This window comes from Coloeus monedula, assembly GCF_965178545.1.
Source record: "Coloeus monedula genome assembly, contig: HAP1_SCAFFOLD_705, whole genome shotgun sequence".
Classification (NCBI taxonomy): domain Eukaryota; kingdom Metazoa; phylum Chordata; class Aves; order Passeriformes; family Corvidae; genus Coloeus; species Coloeus monedula.
Window position 1 is genome coordinate 9,399 of NW_028120280.1, and position 20,297 is coordinate 29,695.

General features: G+C 62.8%; 2 protein-coding genes and 1 long non-coding RNA gene across 4 annotated transcripts; 2 read left to right on the top strand and 1 right to left on the bottom strand.

Moving 5' to 3' along the window:
• Positions 1-2,162: 2,162 nt before the first annotated feature.
• On the top strand, positions 2,163-3,474 carry LOC309585860 (ubiquitin-like FUBI-ribosomal protein eS30 fusion protein). Its single transcript, XM_082303690.1, has 5 exons — positions 2,163-2,197; positions 2,737-2,824; positions 2,914-3,058; positions 3,154-3,209; positions 3,314-3,474. Exons 2-5 carry the CDS (start codon positions 2,750-2,752, stop codon positions 3,437-3,439), a joined length of 402 nt encoding a protein of 133 aa, XP_082159816.1. The 5' UTR covers positions 2,163-2,197; positions 2,737-2,749; the 3' UTR covers positions 3,440-3,474.
• Positions 3,475-4,138: 664 nt separating this feature from the next.
• Positions 4,139-14,386, top strand: LOC309585859. Of its 2 annotated transcripts, none has more exons than XR_014227330.1 (9): positions 4,139-4,160; positions 4,497-4,530; positions 6,095-6,137; positions 6,382-6,455; positions 8,120-8,150; positions 9,891-9,996; positions 12,360-12,391; positions 12,586-12,631; positions 14,328-14,386. It is a non-coding gene; the product is annotated as an uncharacterized lncRNA (long non-coding RNA). The 2 variants fall into 2 exon arrangements; XR_014227331.1 differs by lacking the exon at positions 14,328-14,386 and adding an exon at positions 12,652-12,674 and having other exon boundaries at positions 12,586-12,611.
• A 1,223-nt stretch (positions 14,387-15,609) lies between these two features.
• CFP (complement factor properdin) lies at positions 15,610-20,033 on the bottom strand (the record flags this gene model as incomplete). Its single annotated transcript, XM_082303691.1, is given in 5 exon segments — positions 15,610-15,714; positions 16,686-16,837; positions 18,606-18,717; positions 19,832-19,910; positions 19,912-20,033. Coding segments are annotated over 5 exon segments (473 nt in total), but the record flags the coding sequence as incomplete, so codon positions are not given.
• Between the last annotated feature and the right edge of the window lie 264 nt (positions 20,034-20,297).

Here is a 20,297-nt window from a genome sequence, read left to right on the forward strand (position 1 = left end):
CCCCGGCCCGTGCGGGACCCCCACCACCAGCTGGAACCCAGGGGGGAGGGGTCAGGGTGGGGGGGGGGGGAAAGGCTGGGGAGACCCCACCCCAAAAAGACATCCCAAGGACCCTGCCAGGAGCCAGGAACTGCCCCCCCCGGAAACACCCCAGGGAGCCCCAAAACACCCCAAAGACCCCCCCGGGACTCAGGGACCCCCCCAGAACACCCCAGGGACCCCCTGGGACTCAGGGACCCCCCCAGAACGCCCCAGGGACCCCCCCCGGGACTCAGGGACCCCCCCCCCCAGAACACCCCAGGGACCCCCCTGGGACTCAGGGACCCCCCCAGAACACCCCAGGGAGCCCCAAAACACCCCAGGGACCCCCCCCGGGACTCAGGGACCCCCCCAGAACACCCCAGGGAGCCCCAAAACACCCCAGGGACCCCCCCCGGGACTCAGGGACCCCCCCAGAACGCCCCAGGGACCCCCGTGGGACTCAGGGACCCCCCCAGAACGCCCCAGGGACCCCCCTGGGACTCAGGGACCCCCCCCCCCCCCCAGAACACCCCAGGGACCCCCCCCCGGGACTCAGGGACCCCCCCCCCAAAACAACCCAGGGACCCCCGGACCATCCCAGAGACCCCCCCGGAACACCCCAGGGACCCCCCCGAACACCCCCAGGGAGCCCCAGAACACCCCCAGGGACCCCCAGGAACCCCCCCCCCAAACACCCCAGGGACCCCTGGAGCATCCCAGAGACCCCCAAACACCCCAGGGAGCCCCAGGGATCCCCCCAGAGCACCCCAGGGACCCTCAGGGACCCCCAGAACACCCCAGGGACCCCCCCCCCCCCGACCCAGGGATGCCCCCCAGAGCATCCCAGGGACCCCCAGAGCACCCCAGGGACCCCCCCGAACACCCCAGGGACCCCTCCAGGACCCAGGGACCCCCCCAAAACACCTCAGGGACCCCCAAACACCCCAGGGACCCCCCCCCGAACACCCCAAGGAGCCCCAGGGACCCGCCCAGAACATCCCAGAGACCCCCAGAGACCCCCCCAGGACCCAGGGACTCCCCCAGAACAGCCCAGGGACCCCCCCAGAACACCCCAGGGACCCACCCAGAGCACCCCAGGGACCCCCCCCGAACACCCCAGGGAACCCCTCAGGACCCAGGGAACCCCCCCAGCCCCCCCCCAATCACCTTGTGGTCCCCGTCTCCATGGAGATCAACCAGAGCTGGGGAGGGGGGAGGGGTCAGGGGGGACCCCCGGGGATCCGGGACCCCCCTCAGGGACCCCCCCAGACCCAGGGGAACCCCCCCAGTGACCCCCCCCCCCCCAATCCTCATTTAATTCCCCCACCCCCCCCCCCCCAAAGCTCTCTCCTCACCCAGGGACCCCCCCCAAAGCCCCCCCCTCACCCAAAGCCGCCCCCCTCACATGCAGGGACCCCCCCAAAGTCTCCCCCCCCACCCAAAGCCCCCTCCTCTCACCCAAAGCCCCTTCAAAGCCCCCCCCTCACACCCAGGGACCCCCCAAGACCCCCCCCCTCACCCAACCCCCCCCTTAACCCCCTCACGGAGCCCCCCCCCCACCCAAAGCCCCCCTCACTCAGCCCCTCCCCTCACCCAAGGCCCCCCCCTCACACCCAGGGACCCCCCCAAAGCCCCTCCCTGACACCCAGGGACCCCCCCAAAGCCCCTCCCTGACACCCAGGGACCCCCTCACGGAGCCCCCCCCTCACCCAAAGCCCCCCCCTCACGGCCCCTCACGCCGCCCCCCCTCACCCATGCACCCCGGGAAGCTGCGCAGCCCGGCCAGGGGGTCGTCGTGAGCCTCCAGCCATAACGAAGCGCTGCGGGGGGGTCCAAACGTTGAGGGGGGGGGCGAATCCCGACCCCGGGACCCCCCAAAACCCCCCCAAAACCTCCCCCAAACGCCGCCCCTCCCCCACCTCTCCTCAGCCGCCGCCATCGCGTTGCCACGGCAACGCGGGGATTTGCCGCCCGGAAGTGACGCGCACCCCTTAAGCCCCGCCTACCAGTGCGGTGAACCAATCCGCGCCCAGATCCGTCTGGCCACGCCCCTCCCTTGCCAGCTCTCCGCCATGTTTGTAGTCCCGCGGCTCGCGGCGTCGGCACGTACGCTTGGCGTGATGACGTCATCGCGCCGCGCTTGCGCGCTGCCCCTTTCCGCCTTGGAGACGCCGCGGTGCGGCCGCGCTCGGGGGGTTCGGGGGAATTTGGGGCTTTTTGGGGGGATTTGGGGGGTTTTGGGGGGATTTGGGGGAGCCAGGGGGGCTGGGGGAGGGCCATGAGGCGGCTGGAGGTGGGCGGGGTTGCGCTGGGGAGGTTCTGTCGAGCCTGGGAGGGGTTTTTGGGAGGGGTCATGAGGGGCTTGACAGGAGTCTGGGGGGATATTTGGGGGTGCTGGGGGGGATATTTGGGGGTCAGGAGGGCGATGTGGGCTCATAACGGGGCTCCTGAATGAGCTGTGAGGCCCTGGGGGGCGAGGGGGAAATTTTGGGGGGGGCTCAGAAAGCCCCACGAGTCCTTGGGGGACCCCTTGGGGGGGGAGGACAAGGAGAGTTTTGGGGGGGTTTTGACCCTCCAAGCTCTCCCCAGCCGAGGTGGGGGGTCTTGGAGACCCCCCCAAACCCCCCCCCCCATTCCGCTGAGGGTCCCCCCCTTTATTTTTGGGGCTGGGGGCTCCCTCAAACCCCCCCTAACCCCCCCAAAATCTCCCCCCAGCCCCCCCCCCACCATGCAGCTCTTCATCCGCGCCCAGACCCTCCTCACCCTCGAGCTCTCCGGCTCCGAGACCCTCGCCCAGATCAAGGTGAGCCCCCCCAATTTGGGGTGTCCCCTTCCCCAAACCCCTTCCGATTTTGGGGTGCTGACCCCCCCCCTCTTTATCCCCCACCCCAGGAGAAGGTGGCCGAGCTTTCGGGGGTCCCCCCTGAGGACCAAGTGCTGCTCCACGCCGGGACCCCCCTGGACGATGACGTCGTGCTGGGGCAGAGCCCCCTCCCCGAATTCGCCACCCTGGACCTCTCCACGCGCCTGCTGGGGGGTAATTCCGGGCGGAACCGCTAATTAGCGGGCTGATAATTAACAAAACCCCCCGTTAACACCTCGTTTTCCTTCTCTCCACCCCGCCACCCCCAGGGAAAGTCCACGGCTCCCTCGCCCGTGCTGGCAAAGTGAGGGGTCAGACCCCCAAGGTGAGGCTTTGAGGGGACCCCCCGGGACTTGGGGAGCCTCGCATGGTTTTGGGGAGCCTCGCATGGTTTTGGGGAGCCCCTGGACCGGTTCCTTTTGCTGTCAGGTGGCCAAGCAGGAGAAGAAGAAGAAGAAGACGGGGCGGGCCAAGCGGCGCATGCAGTACAACCGGCGCTTCGTCAACGTGGTGCCCACTTTTGGCAAGAAGAAGGGCCCCAATGCCAACTCCTGAGCGCCAATAAAGGAATTTGGGCACAATTCCCAGCATTTTGGGGCTCTCTGAGCTTTTTTTTAGTGCTTTTTTTGGGGTTTTTTTTGGTTTGTTTTGAAGAGGTTGTGAGGGGTTTGAAGCGGTTGGGGGGTGAAAGCGGCATAGGGGGGGTTAATACAAGTCCGAGAGTGGGTGATGGGATGGTTAATTAGAGGGGGGAACTTAATAAGCGTTAATTAGGGAGGTGTTAATGAGAGCGGGTTGTCAGGGGAAGAAGCTTGTGGGGGGGGGGCGGCGGAAAGAGCCGAGCGCTGCCGGAAATACCCGAGGGCAGCTGGGGGGGCGGGGCTTCGGGAGCCGAGCGCGACCGGAAGTACCCGATTGGTTGCGGGAGGCGAAAAATCACGGAAATACCCGAGTGGTTCCGGAGAGAGCCGGAAACACCCGATTGGCGGAGGAGCCGAAACGCGGTCAAGGGAGTCAATGGATCGCTCCGAACCCTTTCCGAGCGGTGCCGGAAATTGCCGAACGGGGGGGGGGGGAGGGGGTGAAGCCGAACCCCGCCGAGAGCCCCTCACGGCCTCACCCGGCAGGGGGCGCCCCACACCCCCCGCGCTTTTCCCGCCTTTTCCACCGCCCTCAGCGCTCTCGCCCCGCCCCCTTTCCCAGCATGCCCCGCGCGCTATTTAAACGGCCGTGAGGGAGCACCGCGGCCATTTTGTGGCAGCAGCGGTGGGAGAAGGTTGGTCCTGGGTTGGGTTGGGTCGGGTCGTGGCTTGACGGGGGGGAGTTCTGAGGGTACCCGAGCGGGTGCGGTGGCCTCGGTAAGCGCGTTCCTTCTCTCCGTGCTGACGGGGAGCGGCCTGGAGCCATTCTGTGCGTTCCTGAGGTGTTTCGCCAGGGCTCAGCGCCTTCCCCAAGGGGTTGCTCGGGGATGAGTCTCTCACAGACCTGTGCTGATTGCGCGGTGAAGAGTTCAGAGTTCTCTGAGGGCTCGTCCTGCCCCGGCTTGCAGGTTGGCTGAGCCGTATTTTAGTTTTTTATTTCTATAACACGTTTTTTTGTGTTTCCTTTTCAGTGTTTTATCTTGCAAAATGGCGCTTTTGTCTGAGGTGAGTCTCGAACGAGCCTTTTTTTTGGGTTGAAAAAGCTGCGTTTGAGGGCAGAAGGGGCAGCAGTGCTACGAAGATGATAATTTTGAACTCTCTCTTGCTGATAGGATGGTGGAGATGCTCCAAAATAGGCTCTGAGTAGCACTGACCCCAGAGGGGGGATTGGAGACCCTCGTGGAAGGGGTTCACACCCTTTTTGGGGGGGGTTAAACCCCTATGGGAGGGGCTCAGACCCTTTTTGGGGGGGTTAAACCCCTATGGGAGGGGCTCAGCCCCTTTTTGGGGGGGTTAAACCCCCGTGGGAGGGGCTCCGACCCTTTTTGGGGGGGTTAAACCCCCGTGGGAGGGGCTCAGACCCTTTTTGGGGGGGATTAAACCCCTGTGGGAGGGGCTGAGACCCTTTTTGGGGGGGTTAAACCCTCGTGGGAGGGTCTCAGACCCTTTTTGGGGGGGTTAAACCCTCGTGGAAGGGGCTCAGACCCTTTTGGGGGGGGTTAAACCCCTGTGAGAGGGGCTCAGACCCTTTTTGGGGGGGTTAAACCCCTATGGGAGGGGCTGAGACCCTTTTTGGGGGGGGTTAAACCCCCGTGGAAGGGGCTCAGACCCTTTTTGGGGGGGGTTAAACCCCCGTGGGAGGGGTTCAGACCCTTTTTGGGGGGGTTAAACCCTCATGGCAGGGGGCTCAGACCCTTTTTGGGGGGTTAAACCCTCATGGCAGGGGGCTCCGACCCTTTTTGGGGGGTTAAACCCTCGTGGGAGGGGGCTCAGACCCTTTTTGGGGGGGTTAAACCCCCGTGGGAGGGGCTCCGACCCTTTTTGGGGGGGTTAAACCCTCGTGGGAGGGGCTCAGACCCTTTTTGGGGGGGTTAAACCCCTATGGGAGGGGCTCAGACCCTTTTTGGGGGGATTAAACCCCTATGGGAGGGGCTGAGACCCTTTTTGGGGGGGTTAAACCCTCGTGGGAGGGCCTCAGACCCTTTTTGGGGGGGTTAAACCCCTATGGGAGGGGCTCAGCCCCTTTTTGGGGGGGTTAAACCCCCGTGGAAGGGGCTCAGACCCTTTTTGGGGGGGTTAAACCCTCGTGGGAGGGGCTCAGACCCTTTTTGGGGGGGTTAAACCGCCGTGGGAGGGGCTCAGACCCTTTTTGGGGGGGTTAAACCCTCGTGGGAGGGGGCTCAGGCCCTTTTGAGGGGGTTAAACCCTCGTGGAAGGGGCTCAGAGCTTTTTTGGGGGAGTTAAACCCTCGTGGGAGGGGCTCAGACCCTTTTTGGGGGGGTTAAACCCTCGTGGGAGGGGCTCCGAGCCTTTTTGGGGGGGTTAAACCCCCGTGGGAGGGGGCTGAGACCCTTTTTGGGGGGGTTAAACCCCCATGGGAGGGCCTCAGACCCTTTTTGGGGGGGTTAAACCCCCGTGGGAGGGGCTCAGACCCTTTTTGGGGGGTCCCAAAATTGTCATTTTAAGGTTTTAAACCCTTTTTGGGGTTGATTTAATTTAAAGTCTGTGTTCCAGATGAGATTTTTTTATCCTTAAATCCCCAATTTAACCTTTTTCTGTTCTTTTTAAGGCCTGGAACCACCACTTTGGGCTCCCCCCTTTCTTCTCTCCAGGTGAGCCTCCTTTTTGTGTTCCTATTTTGGGGTTTTTTACCTCAAATCGCCCCCTTTGGGTGCAGATTTTGGGGTCCCCCCCCGGCGATGTTTCCTCGCTGTTCGGTGACGAGTGATAAGGACAAGCATATGGCTGAGGCTTCCTGATGCCACCAGAGGGCTGAGAGCAGCTGGGGGTGGGGCTGTAATTAATTAATTAACGATAACTTAATTAAAAACGCCTGATTTGTTGGTTTTTTCGCAGTTTGGAGCGATGGGAAAAGGCTCAGTTTGGGGTGAGGCTGAGAACGTGAAGTGGCTGCAGGGAGCTGAGCTCAGGTCAGAGCTGTTCCTAAATATCTAAAATGTCCCCAAAATCCTCTCAAATCCTCCCCAAAATCCTCCCCAAATTCCCCACAAAATCTTCCCCAAAATCCCCCCAAAATCCTCTCAAATCTCTCTCAAATCCTCCCAAATCCCCCCAAAATCCTCCCCAAATTCACCCCAAAATCTTCCCCCAAATCCTCTCGAACCCTCCCCAAATTCCCCCCAAAATTCTCCCCAAAATTCTCTCAAATCCTCCCCAAAATCCTCCCCAAATTCCCCCCAAAATCTTAACTAAATCCTCCCAAAATCTGCCAAATCCCCCCAAAATCCTTTCCAAAGTCTCCCCAAAATCCCCCCGAATCTCCCCCAAAATCCTCCCAATCATGCCAAATCCTCCCCAAATGCCCCCCAATTTTCCCCAAAATCCCCCCAAAATTCTCCCAAATTCTCTCAAATCCTCCCCAGAATCTCCCCAATCCCCTCAAAATCCCGCTCCAAATCCCCCCAAATTCTCCCTAAAAGCCCCCGAAACCCCCCCATATCCCCCCAAAATCCCCCCAAATCTCCCCCAAATGCCCCAAAATCCCCACAATCCCCCCCAATCTCCCCCAAATCCCCCCAAAATCTCCTGAATTCCCCCAAAATCCTTCCAAGTCTCCTCAAATCTCCCCCGAAACCCCCCGAAATCCCCTTATATTCCTCCAAAATCCTCCCAATCCCTCCCAAGTTCCCCCCAAATCCCCCAAAATCCCCCCAAATCTCCCCCAAATCCCTCCCAAATTCCCCCCAAAATCCTCCCAAATCTCCCCCTAATTCCTCCCAAATCCCCCAAAATCTCCCCCAAATCTCCCCCAAATCCCCCAAAATCTCCCCCAAATCTCCCCAATTCCTCCCAAATCCCCCCAAATTCCTCCCAAATCCCCCAAATTCCCCCCAAAATCCTCCCAAATCTCCCCCAAATTCCCCCCACAATCCCCCAAATCTCCCCCAAATTCCCCCCACAATCCCCCAAATCTCCCCCAAATTCCCCCCACAATCCCCCAAATCTCCCCAAAATCCCCCCCAATCCCCCCAAATCTCCCCCAAATTCCTCCCAAATCTCCCCCAAATTCCCCCCAAATTCCCCCCAAAATCCTCCCAAATCTCCCCCAAATTCCTCCCAAATCTCCCCAAAATCCCCCCCAATCCCCCCAAATCTCCCCCAAATTCCTCCCAAATCTCCCCCAAATTCCTCCCAAATCTCCCCCAAATCCCTCCCAAATCCTCCCAAATCTCCCCCAAATTCCTCCCAAATCTCCCCCAAATTCCCCCCACAATCCCCCCAAATTCCCCCCACAATCCCCCAAATCTCCCCAAAATCCCCCCCAATCCCCCCAAATTCCTCCTAAACCCCCCCCGAAATCCCCCCAAAATCCCCCCATATTTCCCCCAAATCGCCCCCAAACCCCCCAAAATTCCCCCAAATTCCCCCCAAACTCCCCAAAATCCCCCCAAATTCCCCCCAAACCCCCCCAAAATTCCCCAAACCCCCCCAATCCGAAGCGATGACAGCCTGGGCTGGAGGACGCGTCCGATGGCAGCTCCGAGTTACCAAAGCCCTGATCGGATTTGGGGAGGGGGCTGCACCCCCTGCCCGGGGCTCTGAGCCCCCCCTGAACCCCCCAATTCCTCCACAGCCACCGGAGCCGGGGATCCCCCGTGGGCCTGGTGAGTTCTGGGGTGATTTTGGGGTGCTTGGGGTGATTTGGGGTGCTTGGGGTGGGATTTGGGGGGGTTCCAGGGTGATTTGGGGTGGGATTTGGGGGGGTTCCGGGGTGATTTGGGGTGGGATTTGGGGGGTCCCGGGGGTGATTTGGGGTGCTTGGGGTGGGGTTTGGGGGGGTCCCTGGGGTGGGATTTGGGGTGCTTGGGGTGGGATTTGGGGTGCTTGGGGTGGGATTTGGGGGGGTTCCAGGGTGATTTGGGGTTCCTGGGGTGGGATTTGGGGGGGTCCCGGGGTGATTTGGGGTGCTTGGGGTGGGATTTGGGGGGGTCCCTGGGGTGGGATTTGGGGTGCTTGGGGTGGGATTTGGGGTGCTTGGGGTGGGATTTGGGGGGTTCCAGGGTGATTTGGGGTGCTTGGGGTGGGATTTGGGGGGGTTCCAGGGTGATTTGGGGTGCTTGGGGTGGGATTTGGGGGGGTCCCTGGGTGATTTGGGGTGCTTGGGGTGGGGTTTGGGGTGCTTGGGGTGAAGTTTGGGGTGCTTGGGGTGGGATTTGGGGGGTTCCAGGGTGATTTGGGGTGCTTGGGGTGGGGTTTGGGGTGCTTGGGGGGATTTGGGGGGTTCTGGGGTGATTTAGGGTGCTTGGGGTGGTTGGGGTGGGATTTGGGGGGTCCCTGGGGTGATTTGGGGTCCTTGGGGTGAAGTTTGGGGTGCTTGGGGGGATTTGGGGTCCCTGGGGTGGGGTTTGGAGGGGTCCCTGTGAGAATTTGGGTTCCTGGGGTGATTTGGGGTTCCTGGGATGGGGTCCTTGGGGTGATTTGGGATCCCTGGGGTGGTTTTTGGGGTCCTTGGGGTGATTTTTGAGGTCCCTGAAGTAATTTTGGGGTCCTTGGGGTGAGGTTTGGGGGTGTCCTTGGCGTGATTTGGGGGTTCTTGGGGCGATTTTTGAGGTCCCTGAAATGATTTGGGGTTCCAGCGGTGAGGTTTGGGGGGTCCCTGGGGGAATTGGGGTCCCTGAAGTGACCTGGGCTCCCTGTTGAGATTTTTGGGCTCCTTGGGGCAATTTTTGGGCTCCCTGTTGGGATTTTTGGGCTCCTTGGGGCGATTTTTGGGCTCCCTGTTGGGATTTTTGGGCTCCCTGGGGTTAATTTGGGGACCCCTGGGTTGAGATTTTGGGGGCCCCCCATGAGGAAACCCCGACCCGTCTGAGCCCCCCGGAGGGCCCAGGACCTGCAAAGGTGGAACCCCCTGGAGCCCCCGGGGGGGGGAGGAGGACGAGGAGTCCCAAAAGGGACGGTCTGAGGGGGCCCCATTAATTAATTAACCGACTGTGTTAATTAGCATCACCACACCCCCTTGATTTGCATATTAGGGGCTTTTTTAGGGTCTCCAAGGTGGAACCCCCCAGGGGGGGAGGAGGAGGATGAGGAGTCCCAAAAAGGGACAGTTTGAGGGGGCCTTACCTCAACCCCCCACTAATTAATTAACCAACTGTATTAATTAGCATCACCCCACCCCCTTGATTTGCATATTAGGGGCTTTTTTAGGGTCTCCAAGGTGGAACCCCCCAGGGGGGGGAGGAGGAGGATGAGGAGTCCCAAAAAAGGGATGGTCTGAGGGGGCCTTACTTCAACCCCTCCATTAATTAATTATGTTAATTAGCATTGCCACACCCCCTTGATTTGCATATTAGAGCCTTTTTTAGGGTCTCCAAGGCTGATCCCCCTCCCCATTTCCATTCCAGGATTGAGCTCTGCCCCCCCCGGGGGTCCTGAAAGGATCTGGAATTTTGGGGGGGGGGGTCTCCTGTGCCCCCCTCCCCCCACCCCAAATCTCTGGAGGGGCTCGAGGTGAGGCCGCCCCTCCCCCCCCCCGGGGGTCTCCAGGGGGAAATTTGGGGAGCAAGGGGTGTTTTGGGGGTCTTTGGGGTATTTTTTTGATTGGGTTTGGGGGTCTTGTGGGTATTTTGGGGTGGTTTTGGGGGTCTTTGGGGTATTTTTTTGGGTGGGTTTGGGGTTATTTTGGGGGTATTTTGGGGTGGTTTTGGGGGTCCCAGGGGTATTTTGGGTTGGGTTTGGGGGTCTTAGGGGTATTTTGGGGTTGGGTTTGGGGGTCCTGGGGGTATTTTGGGGTTGGGTTTGGGGGTCTTGTGGGTATTTTGGGGTGGTTTTGGGGGTCTTTGGGGTATTTTTTTGGGTGGGTTTGGGGGTCTTTGGGGTATTTTTTTTTGGGTGGGTTTGGGGGTCTTGTGGGTATTTTGGGGTGGTTTTGGGGGTCTTTGGGGTATTTTTTTGGGTGGGTTTGGGGTTATTTTGGGGTGGATTTGGGGGTCTTGGAGGTATTTTGGGGTTGGCTTTGGGGGTCCCAGGGGATCTTGGGGCTTTTTGGGGGGGTCCTGGGGGTATTTTGGGTGGGTTTGGGAATCCTGGGGGTGTTTTTGGGTTGATTTGAGGGTCCTGGGGGTATTTTGGGGTGGTTTTGGGGGTCTTTGGGGTATTTTTTTTGGGTGGGTTTGGGGGTCTTGTGGGTATTTTGGGGTGGTTTTGGGGGTCTTTGGGGTATTTTTTTGGGTGGGTTTGGGGTTATTTTGGGGGTCTTGGAGGTATTTTGGGGTTGGCTTTGGGGGTCCCAGGGGATCTTGGGGCTTTTTGGGGGGGTCCTGGGGGTATTTTGGGTGGGTTTGGGAATCCTGGGGGTGTTTTTGGGTTGATTTGAGGGTCCTGGGGGTATTTTGGGGTTGGGTTTGGGGGTCTTGCGGGTATTTTGGGGTGGTTTTGGGGGTCCCAGGGGTATTTTGGGGTGGGTTTGGGGGTCCCAGGGGTATTTTGGGGTGGGTTTGGGGGTCTTAGGGGTATTTTGGGGTTGGGTTTGGGGGTCCCAGGGGGTCTTGGGGCTATTTTGGGGGTCCTGGTTGTATTTTGGGTGGGTTTAGGAGTATTTTGGGTTGGTTTGGGGCTCCCAGGTGTATTTTGGGTGGGTGTAGAGTTATTTAGGGTGGATTTAGAATTATTTTGGGTGGGTTTAGAGGTATTTAGGCTTATTTTGGGTGGATTTAGGGGCCCCTGGGTGGATTTAGGGTTATTTTGGGTGGGTTTAGGATTATTTTGGGGTTCCTAGGTGTATTTTGGGTTGGTTTAGGGGTCCCACAGGGGATTTAGGGTGGGTTTAGGGGTATTTAGGGTGGATTTAGGGTTATTTTGGGTGGGTTTAGAGGTATTTAGGTTGGATTTAGGATTATTTTGGGTTTGTTTAGGGGTCCCAGGGGTATTTAGGGTTATTTTGGGTGGGTTTAGCATTATTTTGGGTGGGTTTAGGGGTATTTAGGGTGGGTTTTAGGGCCCCTGGGTGTATTTTGGGTTGGCTTAGGGTTATTTTGGGTTGATTTAGGGTTATTTTGGGTGGGTTTAGGTGTATTTTGGATGGGTTTAGGGGTATTTTTTGGGTGGGTTTAGGGATATTTCGGGTGGGTTTAGGGATATTTTGGGTGGATTTAGGGTTATTTTGGGTGGGTTTTAGGGCCCCTGGGTGTATTTTGGGTGGGTTTAGGGTTATTTTGGGTGGGTTTAGGGTTATTTTGGGTTGCTTTAGGGTTATTTTGGGTTGATTTAGGGTTATTTTGGGTGGGTTTTTAGGGCCCTTGGGTGTATTTTGGATGGGTTTAGGGGTATTTTGGATGGGTTTAGGGGTATTTTGGGTTGCTTTAGGGTAATTTTGGATGGGTTTAGGGGTATTTTGGGTGGGTTTAGGGTTATTTTGGGTTGGTTTAGGGTTATTTTGGGTGGATTTAGGGTTATTTTGGGTGGGTTTTAGGGCCCTTGGGTGTATTTTGGGTGGGTTTAGGGTAATTTTGGATGGGTTTAGGGGTATTTTTTGGGTGGGTTTAGGGGTATTTTTTGGGTGGGTTTAGGGATATTTCGGGTGGGTTTAGGGGTATTTTGGATAGGTTTAGGGTTATTTTGGGTTGGTTTAGGGGTATTTTGGGTTGCTTTAGGGTAATTTTGGATGGGTTTCGGGGTATTTTGGGTGGGTTTAGGGATATTTTGGCCCCCCCAGGGGTGATGACCTCCCGAATCTCGTTCGGCTGACGCTGCTGCGGCTGCTGAGGACCCAAGGGCTGACCTGGGGTGGGGGGGGGGGGCCTGGACCCCCTTGGGGACCCCCAAAGACCCCCCCCCAACCCAACCCCCCCCAATTTTGTGTCTCCCCACTCCAGGTGACCCCAGCCTCCAACCCCACAATGGCCAGGTATGTAAATGAGGGGGCGTGGCCTCATTGGTGACATCACCCCACCCCCAGTTTTGCTGATGACGTCACTAGCTCACTTTGACCCCCCCTGAAAACACCCGAACACCTGAAAAATTGGGGTGGGGGGCACAGGGGGGGGGGGTCCTGAGTGGGAGGGGCCACCCTGACGCCCCTCCCCCATTGCTGTCCCACAGGTGCTGAGGGTGCCCGGGGGGCTCAGGTGAATTTGGGGGGGCTCAGGTGAGTCTGGGGGGGCTCAGGTGAATTTGGGGGGGGCTCAGGTGAATTTGGGGGGGCTCTGGGGGGTCTCAGGGGCAGCATTTTGGGGTCCCCCCCCCCGCCGAGGATGAGGCGATACCGCCCCAGGCTGAGCCCCGTGACTGAGCGGTTCCTGCTGAGGCTCGGGGGGGCCCCGGGGGGGTCTCAGAGGGGTTTTAGGGGGATTTGGGGGGGGTCTCAGGGGGGTTTTAGGGGGATTTGGGGGGGTCTCAGAGGGGTTTTAGGGGGATTTGGGGGGGTCTCAGTGGTTTTAGGGGGATTTGGGGGGGGTCTCAGTGGTTTTAGGGGGATTTGGGGGGGGGGTCTCAGTGGTTTTAGGGGGATTTGGGGGGGTCTCAGGGGGTTTAGAGGTCTCAGAGGGGTTTTAGGGGGCTTTGGGTGGAGTCTCAGGGGTTTTAGGGGGATTTGGGGGGGTCTCAGGGGGTTTTAGGGGGTCTCAGATGGGTTTTAGGGGTTTGGGGGGGTCTCAGGGGTTTTAGGGATCTGGGGGGACTTTGGGGGGGTCTCAGGGGGGTTTTAGGGGGATTTGGGGGGTCTCAGAGGGGTTTTAGGGGGATTTGGGGGGGTCTCAGAGGGGTTTTGGGGGTTTGGGGGGGGTCTCAGAGGGGTTTTAGGGGGATTTGGGGGGGTCTCAGGGGGTTTTAGGGGGTCTCAGATGGGTTTTAGGGGTTTGGGGGGGTCTCAGGGGTTTTAGGGATCTGGGGGGACTTTGGGGGGGTCTCGGGGGTTTTAGGGGGATTTGGGGGGTCTCAGAGGGGTTTTAGGGGGATTTGGGGGGGTCTCAGAGGGGTTTTGGGGGTTTGGGGGGGGTCTCAGAGGGGTTTTAGGGGGGTTTGGGGGGGGTCTCAGAGGGGTTTTGGGGGTTTGTGGGGGTCTCAGAGGGGTTTTAGGGGGCTTTGGGGGGATCTCAGAGGGGTTTTAGGGGGATTTGGGGGGGTCTCAGAGGGGTTTTGGGGGTCTGGGGGGGTCTCAGTGGGGTTTTAGGGGGCTTTGGGGGGGTCTCAGGGGTTTTAGGGGTCTCAGAGGGGTTTTAGGGGGCTTTGGGGGGGTCTCAGGGGGGTTTTAGGGGTCTCAGAGGGGTTTTAGGGGGCTTTGGGGGGGTCTCAGTGAGGTTTTAGGGCTTTGGGGGGTCTCAGGGGGGTTTTAGGGAGATTTGGGGGGGTCTCAGGGGGGTTTTAGGGGGCTTGGGGGGGTCTCAGGGGGGTTTTAGGGAGATTTGGGGGGGTCTCAGAGGGGTTTTGGGGCTTTGGGGGGGTCTCAGGGGGTTTAGGGGGATTTGGGGGGGTCTCAGGGGTTTTAGGGGTCTGGGGGGACTTTGGGGGGTTTTAGGGGAATTTGGGGGGTCTCAGGGGGGTTTTAGGGGGCTTTGGGGGGTCTCAGAGGGGTTTTGGGGGTTTGGGGGGTCTCAGGGGTTTTAGGGATCTGGGGGGTCTCAGGGGGGTTTTAGGGAGATTTGGGGGGGTCTCAGAGGGGTTTTAGGGGGATTTGGGGGGTCTCAGAGGGGTTTTGGGGGTCTGGGGGGGCTTTGGGGGGGGTCTCAGGGGTTTTAGGGCTTTGGGGGGGTCTCAGAGGGGTTTTGGGGGGTCTGGGAGGGCTTTGGGGGGGGTCTCAGAAGGGTTTTGGGGGTCTCACCCCCTCCCCCAATGTTCCTTCGCAGGTTTTGGGCCGCAGGTGCTCAATGGATGAAAATAAAAATTCCTTTTTTTGGTAAAAACCGCCGGATTTGTGTTTATTTGGGGAGGGGTCACCCTGGAACACCCCCCCCCATTGTCCCCCCATTTCGGGGGGGTCCCCATCAATTCCGCCCCCCCGAGGTCCCTCCTGTCCCCAAAGCCCCCCCTGGGGGAGGGACCCCCAAATCCCCCCCCCAAATTGCAACACCTGGTGGTGGGGCTGATATGCAAATAAAGGGGTGTGGCTATGCTCATTAACACTTGATTAATTAATGGGCGGGGTTTAGCTAATGAGGAGCAGCGTCACCGGGTTATTGAGTGGGGGGCGTCCCTTTGGGTGCCCCCAACGCCCCCCAGACCCCCTTTGGGTGCCCCCAGGACCCCCAAAACCCCCCCAAGACCCCCTTTGGGTGCCCCCAGGACCCCTCAACCCCCCCCAGACCCCCTTTGGGTGCCCCCAGGACCCCCAACCCCCCCCCCAGACCCCCTTTGGGTGCCCCCAGGAACCCCAACCCCCCCCCAGACCCCCTTTGGGTGCCCCCAGGACCCCCCTTCTCCCCCTTTGGGTGCCCCCAAACCCCCCCAGCATCCCCCAAACCCCCTTTGGGTGCCCCCAACGCCCCCCAGGACCCCCCAAAAGCCCCCCCAGGAGCTCCCAGACCCCCTTTGGGTGCCCCCAAATCCCCCCCTTCTCCCCCAGGACCCTCTAAACCCCCTTTGGGTGCCCCCAACGCCCCCCATGACCCCCCAGACCCCCTTTGGGTGCCCCCAGGACCCCAAACCCCCCCCAGACCCCCTTTGGGTGCCCCCAGGACCCCCAAACCCCCCCCCAGACCCCCTTTGGGTGCCCCCAGGACCCCAAACCCCCCCCAGACCCCCTTTGGGTGCCCCCAGGACCCCCAAACCCCCCCCCCAGACCCCCTTTGGGTGCCCCCAACCCCCCCCAGGACCCCCCGAGGCTTCCAAAGCTCCTCTCACGCCCCCCCCTCCCCCCCCCAGTAACTCTCAAACCACCCCCGGACCCCCCAAAATCGCCCCTCCCTCAGCTCCTCCCCTCCCCCCTCCCTGGAGGTCTCCCCGCCCCTCCCCCCCTTTGGTGCTGCAGGGAGGGGGCGGGGCCAGTGACGTCATTGAGGGCAGAGGTTCCCGCCCAAATTTGGGGACCCGGGTGGCCGTGAGGGCCCCTCCCCCACCCTGGGATCCCCCCTCCCCCCCTCCCGGTGCCGCCCCTCCCCCACCCACATCCGGAGCCATTTCGATGCCGGGGCTTTATTGGGGGGTGGGGGAGGGGCCGGGGGGATTTTGGGGCAAATCCAGGCGGGTTTGGGGTCCCGGGGGGGGTCCCACGAGGTCACCGAGAGCCTCAGTCCTCTGGGGGGGGGGGGAGGGGAGGGGGGGGTCAATGGGGGACCCCGAGTGTGGGAAACCCCTGCCCCTCCCCCCCCCAGGGTCCCATTCTGCCCCTCCCCCCCCCAGGGTCCCATTCTGCCCCTCCCCCCCCAGTCCCTGATCGGCCCCTCCCCCCCCCAGGGATTCCTTTGCCCCTCCCCCACACAGGGCCTATTTCTGCCCCTCCCCCCCCCCAGGGATCCCCTTGCCCCTCCCCCACCGGGGATTCCCTGCCCCTCCCCCCCCAGGGTCCCATTCTGCCCCTCCCCCCCCTGAACCCTATTCTGCCCCTCCCCCCCCCAGTCCCCAATTTACCCCTCCCTCCTCAGTCCCCCATTCTGCCCCTCCCCCCCCCAGGGTCCCATTCTGCCCCTCCCCCCCCAGTCCCTGATTGGCCCCTCCCCCCCCCAGGGATCCCCTTGCCCCTCCCCCACCGGGGATTCCCTGCCCCTCCCCCCTCAGTCCCCCATTCTGCCCCTCCCCCCCCCAGGGTCCCATTCTGCCCCTCCCCCCCAGTCCCTGATCTGCCCCTCCCCCCACCCCAGGGATTCCTTTGCCCCTCCCCCACCCCCCCAAACCCTATTCTGCCCCTCCCCCCACCCAGGGCCCCACTCTACCCCTCCCCCACACAGGGCCCCATTCTGCCCCTCCCCCCCAGGGATTCCCCAATTTACCCCTCCCCCCTCAGTCCCCCATTCTGCCCCTCCCCCCCCAGTCCCCGATCCACCCCTCCCCCCCAGGGATTCCCTTGCCCCTCCCCCCCACCCCAAGCCCCATTCTGCCCCTCCCCCCCCAGGGCCTATTTCCACCCCTCCCCCACACGGGGCCCCATTCTGCCCCTCCCCCCAGCCCCCCCATTCTGCCCCTCCCCCCCCCCAGGGATTCCCTTGCCCCTCCCCCACACGGGGCCCCATTCTGCCCCTCCCCCCCCGCCCGCCCCTCCCCCCGCTGACCCTCGGGTGGGGGGCAGGGCAGCGCGTTCAGGCACGGCCGCGTCTCCTCCAGGCGCAGCTTCTGCCCCAGCAGGGGGGGGCAGAGCGGCCGCGGCGCCCCCCAGAAGGAAACGTTGGAGCTCCCGGCGGAGCCGATGTTGGCCACGGTGGGGCTGGGGGGGGGGGCGGGGTCAGCCCTGCCCCATAGAGACCCCCCAGACCCACAGGGACCCCACAGGGACCCCCCAGACCCACAGGGACCCCCCCAGACCCACAGGGACCCCACAGGGACCCCCAGACCCATAGAGACCCCCCCAGACCCACAGGGACCCCACAGGGACCCCCCAGACCCACAGGGATCAGCCCTGCCCCATAGAGACCCCCCTGCCCCATAGAGACCCCCCCAGCCCCATAGAGACCCCCCTGCCCCACAGGGACCCCCCAGACCCATAGAGACCCCACAGGGATCCCCCAGACCCACAGGGATCAGCCCTGCCCCATAGAGACCCCCCTGCCCCATAGAGACCCCCCCAGCCCCATAGAGACCCCCCTGCCCCACAGGGACCCCCCTGCCCCATAGAGACCCCCCCAGACCCACAGGGACCCCACAGGGACCCCCCAGACCCACAGGGGTCAGCCCTGCCCCATAGAGACCCCCCAGACCCACAGGGACCCCACAGGGACCCCCCAGACCCATAGAGACCCCCCAGACCCACAGGGACCCCACAGGGACCCCCCAGACCCATAGAGACCCCCCCAGACCCACAGGGACCCCCCAGACCCATAGAGACCCCCCAGACCCACAGGGACCCCACAGGGACCCCCCAGACCCATAGAGAACCCCCAGACCCACAGGGACCCCACAGGGACCCCCCAGACCCACAGGGGTCAGCCCTGCCCCATAGAGACCCCCCTGCCCCATAGAGACCCCCCAGACCCACAGGGACCCCACAGGGACCCCCCAGACCCATAGAGACCCCCCCAGACCCACAGGGGTCAGCCCTGCCCCATAGAGACCCCCCCCAGCCCCATAGAGACCCCCCAGCCCCATAGAGACCCCCCCAGACCCATAGAGACCCCACAGGGACCCTCCCAGACCCACAGGGGTCAGCCCTGCCCCATAGAGACCCCCCTGCCCCATAGAGAGACCACAGGGATCCCCCAGACCCACAGGGACCCCACAGGGACCCCACGGGGACCCCTCAGACCCATAGAGAGACCACAGGGACCCCCCAGACCCACAGGACCCCTGCCCCATACAGACCCCACAGACCCATAGAGATCCCTGCCCCATAAAGACCTCACAGACCCATAGAGACCCCCCCCAGCCCTATAGAGACCCCCCAGCCCTATAGAGATTCCCTCACCCCATAGAAAGCCCCAAATCCCACAGAGTTCCCCCAGCCCCATGGGGAAACAAGTCCCATTGAACATCCCCAGCCCCATAGAACCCCCCCGGCCCCATAGAGCCCCCTGAGCCCCCCCCCAGCCCCACAGACCCTCCCAGCCCCATAGAACCCCCTGAGCCCCCCCCAGCCCCATAGAACCCCCCCAGCCCCATAGAACCCCCTGAGCCCCCCCAGCCCCATAGAACCCCCTGAGCCTCCCCCCAGCCCCATAGAACCCCCCAGCCCCATAGAGCCCCCTGAGCCCCCCCAGCCCCACAGACCCTCCCAGCCCCATAGAGCCCCCTGAGCCCCCCCAGCCCCACAGACCCTCCCAGCCCCATAGAGCCCCCCCCAGCCCCATAGAACCCCCTGAGCCCCCCCAGCCCCATAGAACCCCCCCGGCCCCATAGAGCCCCCTGAGCCCCCCCAGCCCCACAGACCCCCCCAGCCCCATAGAACCCCCTGAGCCCCCCCCAGCCCCATAGAACCCCCCCAGCCCCATAGAGCCCCCTGAGCCCCCCCAGCCCCATAGAACCCCCCCGGCCCCACTCACGCGTATTTGGGGAGGATGGGGTGGCACTCGCGGCTGCGGCTCCGTGTGGGGCTGGGCCCACAGGGGGGGGTGCAGAGCCCCCAGGAGCTCCAGTCTGACCAGTTCCCAGGCACTGGGGGGGCACAGGGCGGCATCACCCCACAGCCACCCTATAGGGCAGGGGGAAGGGGGGGACCCTATGGGGCTGGGGGGGTTCTATGGGGCTGGGGGCTCTGTGGGGTGGCTGTGGGTGCCTCTGGAGGGTCTATGGGGCAGCTGTAGGGATCCAAATGAGAGCTATGGGCCGCTCTGGGGCTCCCTGCAGGATCTATGGGGCCGCTATGGGGCAGCCATGGGGCTGCTCTGGGGCCACTATGGGGCCGCTATAGGGCAGCCATAGGGCCGCTCTGGGGCCGCTATAGGGCAGCCATAGGGCCGCTCTGGGGCTGCCATAGGGCCACTATAGGGCTGCTATGGGGCCGCTATAGGGCCGCCATAGGGCCGCTCTGGGGCCGCTATAGGGCCGCTATAGGGCAGCCATGGGGCCGCTCTGGGGCTGCCATAGGGCCGCTATAGGGCCGCTCTGGGGCCGCCGTGGGGCTGCCGTGGGGCCGCTATGGGGCCGCTATAGGGCCGCCGTGGGGCCGCTCTGGGGCCGCTATGGGGCTGCTCTGGGGCCGCTCTGGGGCCGCTATAGGGCAGCCATAGGGCAGCCATGGGGCCACTCTGGGGCCGCTATGGGGCCACTATAGGGCCGCTCTGGGGCCGCTCTGGGCCGCTATAGGGCCACTATAGGGCCGCTCTGGGGCAGCCATAGGGCCGCTATAGGGCAGCCATAGGGCCGCTCTAGGGCCGCTCTAGGGCCGCTCTGGGGCAGCCATAGGGCCGCTATAGGGCCGCTCTAGGGCCGCTCTGGGGCAGCCATAGGGCCGCTCTGGGCCGCTATAGGGCCACTATAGGGCCGCTCTAGGGCCGCTCTGGGGCCGCTCTAGGGCCGCTCTGGGGCAGCCATAGGGCCGCTATAGGGCAGCCATAGGGCCGCTCTAGGGCCGCTCTAGGGCCGCTCTGGGGCCGCTCTAGGGCCGCTCTAGGGCCGCTCTAGGGCCGCTCTGGGGCCGCTCTAGGGCCGCTCTAGGGCCGCTCTAGGGCCGCTCTGGGGCCGCTCTAGGGCCGCTCTAGGGCCGCTCTAGGGCCGCTATAGGGCCGCTCTAGGCCGCCATGGGGCCGCCATGGGGCCGCGCACTCACGGATGCAGCCGTGCACGTTGTAGCAGGCGCGCACGTCGATGGTGCCGAGCCCCCCCTGCGTGGGGCAGGGCGGCCCCCCCCGGGCTGTGCCCCACACACGCCCGCGTGCGCCGCTGCTGCCCCACGGCGCTCCGGCAGCCGATGTCGCCCCACGGCCGCGCGCAGGGGCTCCAGGCGCCCCACGGGCCCCACTGCGCCGCCACTGCGGGGGATGGGCGTCAGCGGGGGGGGGGAGGGCAGCCGGGAACGCCCCCGGGGCTGCGGGAGCCTCTCCCCTCCCCCTCCCCCTTTTCCCCTCCCCCTTTTCCCCTCCCCCTTTTCCCCTTCCCCTCTCCCCTCCCCCTCCCCCTTTTCCTCTCCCCTCCCCCTTCCCCTCCCCTTACCCCTCCTCCTTCCCCCTCCCCCTTTTCCCCTCCCCCTTTTCCCCTCCTCCTTTTCCCCTCCCCCTCTCCCCTCCCCCTCCCCT

Bases quoted from the DNA above. Each gene is read 5' to 3' on its own strand.
- LOC309585860 (XM_082303690.1), top strand. From the start codon at position 2,750: ATGCAGCTCTTCATCCGCGCCCAGACCCTCCTCACCCTCGAGCTCTCC. The intron at 3,059-3,153 runs GTAATTCCGGGC...CGCCACCCCCAG, and splicing joins CTCCACGCGCCTGCTGGGGG to GGAAAGTCCACGGCTCCCTC. The intron at 3,210-3,313 runs GTGAGGCTTTGA...TTTTGCTGTCAG, and splicing joins TGAGGGGTCAGACCCCCAAG to GTGGCCAAGCAGGAGAAGAA.